The following is a 10,979-nucleotide window of genomic DNA, read 5'->3' as shown; positions in this document are numbered from 1 at the left end:
CAACTTTACCACTGAAGTTTTGCTTACTGAGAGCTGGCTGGCACGTGTGTGCACATCACGTTTGCAGACATCAAATGGTGACACATTTCTATAAAAGTCATCACAGATCCAGGACTAAAGACGGATAAAATTGCATGACATTACCTAGCAACAAAGTCAGCTTACACACCGAGTGCTGAGTGATGCGTATATGTCTGTGTGAACCAGCCCCAAACCTGCATGATTCATGTTCGGTTTTAGCCTCTGCTAACCATAAAGGTTACAGTCCTCTTATACCACTTACCTTCAGAGTACATTTCCTCTGACTTTTACAAAATTCGTCCAAGTTAAATAGTGCCAGGATTGTCACCCAGCCTCAAGAGCTTGCAATCTGGATTCCCATTTCTTCCTGGCTCCCACTGCAAACAATATTCAAAGCCCCAGTACTGAACTTTCTACGTTTAAGTGAACTGTCACTGTTTTATTCCCCACAGACTAGAAGTTTCATGTTATAAACCATAGCTTGCCATTCAGAGCGACATAAGCAGTGCAAGTTAGAAATAAATATTCTGGCTGGAATCCAAATGGTTGTTTCCAATTCTGCTTTGTGCTGTTTTAGAGGGATTTTGGACTGTGTCTTCTTCAAAAAGCAGAGGCATTAAATTATTGTGGAGCTGTTTTTTTTATATATATATAATAAACTACCCTCTGTTTTGAAAACAGTTTTCTGTTTAAGAAACACAAGCCTAAAGTCATCCTAGGTGTATGGAATTGGTTGCACAGTTGTTTGGATGACTGAGCCTCTTTATAAATAGCCTCAGTGCATTTTAGAGCATGCTAAATGTTCCACACCAAATGGATGATAAAACAATACAACCCTAAGATTCTGAATAGAAGGTGATGCCATCCCACAATTGCCTCCTCCCCCCCCCCCCACCATTCCAAGTGATACCTACAACTTTCATCTAGGGGATTAGGCTGAACTATTAGGGAGACGCAACACAGCAGTGGCTACAAAACAATGCCATTTCCCCCGATTCCATGGGTGGAATATTTGAAGGCTTTGCTGGGAGCAACTATTGGACCACAACACTACTGAAAGGAAGGAGCCATATGATAAGTTCCTATTTACTCATATACTCTCTGCACGCTTGCTCTAGAACAACGAATGGGATCGCTCAAGTGGGTCTGATCAAATTGTCAAGAACCATCAAATACTACAAGGAGGAAGGTTACCAGCTCATGATACTGGGGGAAAGGACAGAATTCTCATTACGTTCATAACATGAAAAGCCAGAGAAGGCGACAGAATTGGAGCACAGCCATTTGACTCAAGGAGGGGCGAAGCCTTTAAAATTGGGCATGGCACTCTAATATACGCTTAAGAATAGCAGCTGCATCAGAGCTAATGTGCAAATGAGATACAAAACCTTGGTCTAGGGCAGCAAATATATAGTGTGCATTTTCAGAAAATGACATTTCAATAACTTATTTAAATTAAAAGTTTCTAGTCCCAAGTATTCCTCTCCGCTACGCTTTCAGGCGGCAACCAGCTGTCCTGGAAAACCAGTTCAAAGGAAGCCGTTCACTCTGCGAGGAAAACCAGCACTGAGAGAATCGGAAAGCTGAAATGTGATGACATCTTTTGAGATCCCGGCAGTTTCGGATGCTGCTCCGTTCCTCAGTTCGGCCGATCCGGAAGACTTTAAAAGCTGCTTCCATGTAGACTACAATATTTCCAGATCCACGTGGCGCACCTCAGGATTCAATTTCTGAAACGAAAACCATAATGCTTTTAAACAAGCACGTGGGAAGAATGTCAACACCGCACAATGGATCAAATCTTGGATTTGAGTTGAGGCAAGCTCTGCTCAGAGGTTCTCTTGGCAGTGATTCACCTCCCCATGCTGAGGAGAGGATGAAAAGCGAGAATCCCATATACACGACCCTGAGCTCCCTGGAAGAAGTGTGTGATCAGTACTGAACACATGCAAAATAAATCATTCGGATTTAACATTTTATTATTCCATCCTGTCTCTGAGGAGCTCAGGGTGCTTTCCATGGTCTTCTCGGACACTCACGTTACCATGAAAAACTGCCTGCGAGGTGAAGAGCTAAGAACTGACCAGAGGCCACATAACACCTTCCACAACTGAGCAGGGACCTGAATCCAGGCCTCTCCCTTCCAAATTCAACACTCCACTCACTGCTCCACTTTTGTCCCTGTGGACTTGATGATAACGTTTCTGGGCAAGTAGAATCATAGAAGAGTTGGAAGGGAATCTAAACTAAAGCATCCATGACGGTGAACAACAAATTCTTGATGTAGGCATCCTCAGCTACTTCTTCTGAAGTGCTGCCTTCCATCGCAGTGGGGCTTCTTCAGGAGGCTGTTCCCAAAATGAGGTGGCCAGAGAAGCCAAGACAAGAGCCTTGAGGTCAGTCATGGGGAACCTCCAGCCTCTGGGCCTCTCTCATTCTGGACCTTGGGGCTCTTCCCAGGCCACACACCATCCCTGTACTCTCTGCACTTTGTGCCTGGTTGGAAGGTGTCCCTGAACTTTGATCATGCATCTTTATTTCCCTGGCTTTTGGAGGTAGGGCAACTACTGTATTTATCGCTCCATAATGCACACTTTTTTCCTCTTAAAATCTAAGGGAAAATGTCTATGCGTCTTATGGAGCGAATGTGTGGTCCCTGGGGCTGGGGGGGCCCGGGCTTCCCCCGCCAGCCCCCACAAGCTCCTGAGCAGCTCTGGGGTAGGCCGCGAAGCCTCCGCAGGGCAGCGGGGAGCCTTCATCCCGCTGCCCTGGGGAGGCTTCGCGCGGCTATCCCTGGCTTTTGCGGGAGGTGGGAGAAGGGACAGAGCGAGGCTCTTTCACTTCCCCCACCTCCCGCAAAAGCCCCCAAGAGCCGCGCTCCCTTTAAAGAGCTGCATGGAGTGTGTGTGTGTGGCTCTGGGGGGCTTTTCCCCAAGGAGGGCTGCCCTTTTCCCTCCACGGGGAAAAGCCCGCAAGCGCCACACACACGCTCCACACGGCTCATGAAAGGGAGCGCTGAGCAGAGCCTGGGATGCATACAGGCTCTGCTCAGCGCTCCCTTTAAATATTTTTTCCCCTTGAATTCCCCCCCCCCAAAAAAGTAGGTGCGCCTTATGGTCAGGTGCACCTTATGGAGCAAAAAATACGGTAGCTTGCTTTTCCATGTGGCCCACTACTGATGTGCGGGCCCCAGAATGTTGTCCATAGGGGAATGTTGGCCCCTGGACAGAAACAGGGTTCCCATGTCTGCTCTGGGTCTTTGTTTACAACGTTTTAACCACCCGTGAACCTGAAATGGGCATATTCGCCTAACAGAGCCTCAATTACAGAAGTAGAGCATTTCCCGCCAAGGCCGGTTCTTCTTCTCCCTTTTCACCAGCCAAACTCTTACCTTCAGCTCCTTCTCAAGCCGGTCGACTTCTGCCCCTAGCGTGTCAATTATATTTTCGCCATGTTTCAGCATGAAATTCTCTAATTCTTCAGGAGTCGTCACCTGCTGGATTTCCTGCCGTGAAGTTAAGCAAGCAAGCTTTAAAAAGTGGCAAGGGGAGAAATAACAAATATGCTTTCCTATCTTGTAAACGCAAAGACTTTTTCACGTAATGGGTCATGCCATGCTTAATAAAAATGGGAGAATGAACCTATTTTCACTTAAACTCAGTGTTGGCACAGAACTGGACTGTCAGCTGGCAGTGATATCTATTAACTGGATATATTCATGTTATGTATATTCCAAGTTTGTGAGCAGGTGCAGAAAATCCACAGAGCTAAGGACCCTTGAGAATCTCAGGCTTTTATTTATTTTTTTAAAAACCAGGTTTCTAATGCATACAGGTGCAAGGTTAAGCTTCAAAGTCTACAGGCAACGCCTGGTGAAATCTCCAAAGCCAGAATTTTATTTGAACTTTTGGTAGGGAGATGATAAAGCATAGGCAGCTTGCTGTCCTTCTCCAGAAATGCAGAAACATGCTTACAACCACTAAGGAGATGAACACGAACTAGCTTAAACTGCACTACTCACTCAGGCTGCAGAATCCTCAGTGCAGAATATGAATTAGCTTAGCACAGTTTTCTGTTTAGATGTTACAAGCAGACCCCTATTATACACCGTTTACAATATCCTTCATTTTTAAGAACACACTTCTTAGAAGTTAAGAAGGCTTCCTTTTAAACACACACACACACACACAAAAAAAAGGATGTTTTATGGTAATGAAAACCATACCATGTTAAAAACCGAATTATCAGAGCAGAACTAAATACAAAGGACACAATCCAGGCAAAAGTTAGCCTTTTACATTCCATTTGTTTTAACTTTCCTAGAGCTGAATGTCTGTGAACATTCTAAGGCATCACATCAGCTCAGCCAAAAAAGAATCCCCTTCTCATTAACGTAGGATTAAACAATTCCTCATTTATGTTGTTGTGAGCTGTGAAGTAAAGCTACATTGTAAATAATTCCCTGTTGTATTTACAGTGGAACCTCGGTTGTCAAACATCGGTTGACAAACGTTTTGGCTTTTGAACACCAAAAACCCAGAACTGCTTCAGTTTTCTAACGATTTTTGGAAGCCAAACATGCCACGCGGCTTCCGTTTTGAGTTTCCCTATTTGTACTGAGGCTTCCGCTTTCAGTTTTCAAACGTTTCGGAAGTCGAATGGTCTTCTGGAACAAATTACGTTCAATAATAGAGGTTCCACTGTACTTATCAAAAGTGTTCTACGCCAGCTTTCCACTTGAAAACCCACAACGTAGATTTGTATACAGCCTATAAACTTTAGAGGAATTGTGTATAAATACAAAGTACATATTCCACTGATTTGGGGTTTTTTAAGTGCACTTAAAAAAACTACTGAAAACAACCACGCGTATTTATGCATACTTGTAGCAGCTGTTCAATGTCTTGTTTCTCCAGGTAAGACCGAGTAACAACCCGTCCATCAAAGTCGACTTCTGCTTTGAATCTCACTTTACTCATTCCCATATCTGTGGCTTTAACATCATGAATGGCTCTGAGACAAATATTTTGTAGGATGTGGTGGGACAAAGCAAAAACAATTAGGTGTTTCGAGCTGCTCAAGCAAACGGCCACATGACCCAAAACTGACTTTCTTCCCATAAAAATAAATAAATCCAAAGTTAACTTGAAAGAAGAACTCATTATTCCACCCATTACATGCTCTGTCTTTATTGTTGATGTTTTTTGCCATCAAATAGATCCTTCCCCACCCAACTCTCTTACCTTACAGCAGGATCACTTTCCAGTAACTCTGTAAGTTTCTGTAGCTGGTCAGGTTGGATGGATCTTCCCAGCAGAGCTTCAGTGTTGGTGTAAATAAGGAAGGCTGATACAGCTCCCAGCAGTGTCCCCACACCAAGGGACCCCAGGCTGTCATAGTATGGGTTACCTGAAAGGATACACACAGACACAAATTCATTTCTCAAAAGGGATTGCTGTTGTGTGCCTTCTCCATTTCTCTCGGCGGAGATGATCACTTAGGGATGAAGCTATGCTGCACTCACTTTTCGCTACGTAACCTGATGTTGTGGGTTGGTTGGGTGCAGAGGAATGATGGAAAGAACCAGCTGGGGAAATACCAAGGGAAGAAGGCTCAGAGCCTGGGGATTGGTGGCGGGAGAACGATGAGTGGGCAGAGGGAGAAGACTGGGGAGGGAAGAGGTGCTGGAAGCTGAAGAGGCAACAGGGCTTAGTGAGCTGGGAGAGTATGTGGCAGAGAGGAGCCCAGAATCAGAGGCAGAAGCTGAAGCAGATGGAGGCCAAGAGGCAGAAGGGAGTTTGGCTGGTGAAGACTCATAGGTGTCTGCAACAAGCTCCCCTCCCCGCTTATCTCCCAGGACCAGAAGAGGCATGAAATGGGTGGAGGAGAGATTGGCTTCATACAGGCACAGTCTCCAATTGCTCCAATAGAGGGTTGTGTGGAGGTGGGGACTTTCGCTCTCAGCAACTGATCCTACTTGCCCAGTAGAGGCAAGACCTACTGGGGATGAGCTTCTGTAGTCATTAGACCCGACACTTCAACAAGTCTGTGCAGACTGCATTCTTGCTAAAAAAAAAGTTAACTCCAACTTGCACAGTGTGATTTACTGCTGGCTTGCTCCCAACGCCACGTAATGGATGGGACAAGAGTGACGAATGTAAGTTAGAGTATTATGCAATTCACACATATAAAAGTCATCACTAACCAGAAGGGTGAGGAGGGAGTTATGGTAGGTAGGAGCAGAAATGGCCAGTTAAGGTCTCCATTGAATTAAAATTGCTCTAACCCGCTCTTGGGGAGAAAAAGTTGTATTAATCATGATCAATAATGGTAAAGATACCCCTTGCCAGACTCTAGGGTTGTGCGCTCATCTCACTCTATAGGCCGGGAGCCAGCGCTTTCCGCAGACACTTCCAGGTCACGTGGCCAGCGTGACAAGCTGCATCTGACGAGCCAGCGCAGCACACGGAATGCTGTTTACCTTCCCGCTGGTAAGCGGTCCCTATTTATCTATTTGCACCCGAAGGTGCTTTCGAACTGCTAGGTTGGCAGGCGCTGGGCCCGAACGCTGGGAGCGCACCCCGCCACGGGGATTTGAACCACCGACCATGCGATCAGCAAGTCCTAGGCGCTGAGGTTTTACCCACAGCGCCACCCGCGTCCCATATCATGATCAATAATGATGCTTAAATACACACACACAGCCAAGATAGCCCCTGCCCACAGACTTACAGTCTAAAAGTCAGGACGAAAAAGGAAAAATGCATGAGAATGGAAGAGCAAAACTAGCCTGCTGTCAGAACATTGCACAAGATCAGTGGAGTTCTAGACTAGCCTTGACCCCCAGCGTGCAATTTTTCTATGTGCAAGGGTTTTATAGAAGCAGAATTCAAATCTCCAACCTGCAGCACTCCAGTCCAGGAAAGTTTTGTCTACTTATCCTCAGTTTGTTTTAAGCACTTGATTATTACTGCGGGGGGGGGGGGGGTGTCAATTGCCTTAGAAGAAGATTAGCTTCTTCTAACTTGCCCTGCTTGCAAGTTAGAAGAAAATTCTGCCAGGACTCAAACTCATAGAAAGGCTTACCTGTAAGAGAAGTCAGACCCATACAAGTAGCAGCTAATGTCACGCCCAGAACTGCTGCGGTATCTTCTAACAACACAACATTTGTGCTGGGATCACGAGCCTGCATGACTGAAGATTGAACATGGGTGCAATAGTGAGGTGCTGACGCAGCCACACAAGAGTTAAACAAATGAAAACTTGCCAAAGCTTTTAATAAAGTGTTTGCTGCAAAGTACAGTTAAATGTTGATAATGTTTTAAAATATGATTCTACGGATATCTCAGAGTTCAATAGTTATTATTTCCTTGGTAGCAACAAATTTCCGGAAGCACTAATGAACGATAAGGCTTTTCTTCCCATTTATGAACAATACAGGAGACATTAAGCTGTACAAATTCAAAATAAGTAAAAACGAAACCAGAACAGCTTCTTGCTATGTTTTACAAAATGAGTAAATTCATCTCATGTTACGTACCATATTGGTAGAAGGATACATCTCTGGCCCGAGCGCTCCTTCGAATTTCATTTATAGCTACAAGAAGAGTAGCTGGAATAAAAGCGGTGAAATAATTGTTTCAGTAAGAGAAAGAACACAAGGGAAACATTTCAACTCCTGATGAAAAGAGAATGATACCAGGTAAAACAGCAAAGAAAATACAATATAAGAAATAAAAGAAGCAATAGAAACACGAGTAAAAAATCATACAGCATACAGTGTACTGTAATTGCCACAACAGGCAAATAATAATAATTAAGTGGTCCACTATCAGCAAACTTTCAAATGAGGAGGGGGGAGTTGGGGAACCACTGCTCTAGACTAAGTGAGTTAAGATATCCAGTTCAGATTGGCTTAACTGCCTGCAACTATGGTTCTATATCCAATTCTTGCCTGAGATGAGCCTAAGAATTTGGGGGAAACCACCCTTCTTTATTCCTCTGAATTGCAGATTTCCATGCCAATATCAGAGACTTGCTTTTTTCATCTGGTCTCTTTCAAAAGATGTTTGCTGTGCAATCCGAGAAGCCCATCGACAAAAATCCCCTCTCACAGCACCAGTTGTGCATTTCTTTGCATCAAGTTCTTTAACTTAAGTGATTTGGATTTGATATCCCGCCTTTCACTCCCTTTAAGGAGTCTCAAAGCGGCTAACATTCTCCCTTCCCTTCCTCCCCCACAACAAACACTCTGTGAGGTGAGTGGGGCTGAGAGACTTCAGAGAAGTGTGACTGGCCCAAGGTCACCCAGCAGCTGCATGTGGAGGAGCGGAGACGCGAACCCGGTTCTCCAGATTACGAGACTACCACTCTTAACCACTACACCACACTGGCTCTGATCAACACACCTAGATGCCAAATCACAAGTTTTATTTATAGATTTACAAAACGCCCTCCGTGTCAGAAGTTGGGCAGGTGAGGCAAGCAGGAGTTTCATCCCCCAGGACACACACACACACACACACACCACTTTAGATTTGCATGCTAAAGAGTTAAACTATAATAGCTTGAAATGTTATATGCTTAATTCTGTATGCTCACTTAGAAGCAAGTTCAAGCCTTAAAAAAACTATTAATGCATCAGCAAAGTAATGGCAAAGTAACAATGCATTTTCCCACTGGAATACATACCTCCTTCAGACACCAGTGATCCTGCTAAAATACAATAAGCCTAGAAGTAATAGGGAAGAATGTAGTTATACAGTAGAATGCCTTGGGGGAAAACAGTAGTTTGGTTTTTTTCAGGAATAAAAAACAACTTCCTATATTGCAAGACAAGACGGAAGCAGGGGAGCCAAAATATCAAAACTGTGGTAATCTCAAGAAGCACTCTAGTCTCCTGACTCATAGGCTAAGGGCCAGGACTGTGTTTTGCCAAACTGGTCAGACTATTACAATGGTGATGCTCTGTAGCAGTAGTGACTTCCTAGTTCTGAAGCAGAGGTAACTCAGGCATACCATAATATGCAACACTATTGACATATTGCATCCAAAATCAAAATTTTATCGCATCGAAAAAAAGGAGACCTAGCATTAAGACGTGGTCTCTGTCTTTACAGCCTGAAAACATGCCCTACTTCTTACAATACTCACTTAAAGACCAAGATGGATTACTTTTTCTGCAGCCCAAACGCTGCCAGCTTACCCATTTCCCTGCCTTCGCCCCCCAAAGTAAAAGAAGTTATCAAACACAGCAAGGCGAGCCCCGCAAAAACTACCCACTGTCTGTGTCCAACGCTGCTGTTCTGCTAGCACAGCAGGCTAACGATACTAAACTTCACTAAAGCATTGCAGTTTTCAAAAGATGGTGACGACTCACCCAAAGAAGAGATTCTATGGGCTGAGGATTCATCAGACCTATGATGCCGTGATACCACGAAAGGCCTGCGCCCATCATGAAAATGCCAACGCCACTGATCAGGGATGCAATGTAGCGCATGTTTGTGAAGCCATATCTGGGTGGAGATTTGGGAGAAGGAGGAGAGAGAAAGAGAGAGAGCATGCAATATTTGTGTACAAAATTCCTTTGTATGGAGTCAGACCGTTGGTCCACCCAAGTCTGGACTGTCTCTATACTGACAAGCAGACAGCTCTCTAGGGCATGGGTAGGCAAACTAAGGCCCAGGGGCTGGATCTAGCCCAATCGCCTTCTAAATCCAGCCTGCGGACGGTCCGGGAATCAGTGTGTTTTTACATGAGTAGAATGTGCCCTTTTATTTAAAATGCACCATTCCTCCTCTGCCCAGTCCCAGACACCAACGCACCCAAAACCACTATCTCCGTGATGCCATTCTCAGTAATCTTGGCTGCATCCCAGTCGCTGTGGGAGGAGGCTAAAGAGTGTGTCTGTGCCAGAAAGGGGGAGGGTGAGTTTGTGTGTACATGCGCAGAGGAGGAAGGTGTGTGCCTGTGTGCGCATTTCTGTGTTAAAGAGTGTGTGTAAATAGATATCCGATGGACTCCAGCGAAGGACTTGCCCACTGCTGGGTCTGGCTTGCCCTTTGGCATGGGACCCCCTGATCACCTGCTGTCATATATCGGCCTTGAAAGCAACGTGGCTGTCTGTCCCTGTCTTACAAGAAAAAGCAGAAACCTGGTGTCTCCCCATGTTTTGGAGCCCACTGGGTAGCTACAAATCATATCGGCTCTCATGTATTTTGAGGGTGTTTAAAAAAACAAAAACAAAACCCTACTTAAGTGTGGTGTGGGGGATTCCCTGGTCCTGAATGGGGTCACTGTGCCCCTGAAGAACCAGGTGTGCAGCCTGGGAGTCATTTTGAACTCACAGCTGTCCATGGAGGTGCAGGTTAATTCTGTGTCCAGGGTGGCTGTCTACCAGCTCCACCTGGTACACAGCCTGAGACCCTACCTGCCCACAGACTGTCTCGCCAGAGTGATGCATGCTCTATTTATCTCCTGCTTGGACTACTGCAATGCGCTCTACGTGGGGCTACCTTTGAAGGTCACCCGGAAACTGCAATTAATCCAGAATTAGAATTAATCCAGAATTAATCTACCAGCTAGACTGGTGACTGGGAGTGGCCGCCGGGACCACATGACACCAGTCCTGAGAGAGTACATTTCCAAGCACAATTCGAAGTGTTGGTGCTGACCTTTTAAAGCCCTAAATGGCCTCGGTCCAGTATACCTGAAGGAGCGTTTCCACCACCATCATTCAGCCCGGACACTGAGATCCAGTGCTGAGGGCCTTCTAGCAGTTCCCTCATTGCGAGAAGTTGAGGTTACAGGGAACCAGGGAGAGGGCCTTCTTGGTAGTGGCGCCCGCCCTGTGGAACGCCCTCCCTTCAGATGTGAAGGAAATAAGCAGCTATCCTATCTTTAAAAGACATCTGAAGGCAGCCCTGTTTAGGGAAGTTTTTTAATATTTAATGCTGTAT

The 10,979-nt window shown here is 45.3% G+C and overlaps 1 protein-coding gene across 1 annotated transcript in view; it reads right to left on the bottom strand.

Annotated features, from left to right (window-relative positions):
* Positions 1 to 675: 675 nt before the first annotated feature.
* SLC30A9 (solute carrier family 30 member 9) overlaps positions 676 to 10,979 on the bottom strand; it is a 30,200-nt gene continuing 19,896 nt past the window's right edge. Inside the window, exons 11-18 of the mRNA XM_081924528.1 lie at positions 9,401 to 9,536; positions 8,713 to 8,752; positions 7,562 to 7,633; positions 7,108 to 7,215; positions 5,265 to 5,430; positions 4,905 to 5,034; positions 3,413 to 3,526; positions 676 to 1,751 (exon numbers count right to left, since the gene is read on the bottom strand). Coding sequence (XP_081780654.1) covers positions 1,707 to 1,751; positions 3,413 to 3,526; positions 4,905 to 5,034; positions 5,265 to 5,430; positions 7,108 to 7,215; positions 7,562 to 7,633; positions 8,713 to 8,752; positions 9,401 to 9,536 — 811 coding nt within the window. The 3' untranslated portion in view covers positions 676 to 1,706. The remainder of the gene's footprint in view (positions 1,752 to 3,412; positions 3,527 to 4,904; positions 5,035 to 5,264; positions 5,431 to 7,107; positions 7,216 to 7,561; positions 7,634 to 8,712; positions 8,753 to 9,400; positions 9,537 to 10,979) is intronic.

The sequence above is a fragment of the Podarcis melisellensis genome (assembly GCF_964234715.1).
Source record: "Podarcis melisellensis genome assembly, chromosome: 9".
NCBI lineage: Eukaryota > Metazoa > Chordata > Lepidosauria > Squamata > Lacertidae > Podarcis > Podarcis melisellensis.
Note: the sequence above shows the minus strand (reverse complement) of the source record. Positions and strands in the feature narration are given on the sequence as shown.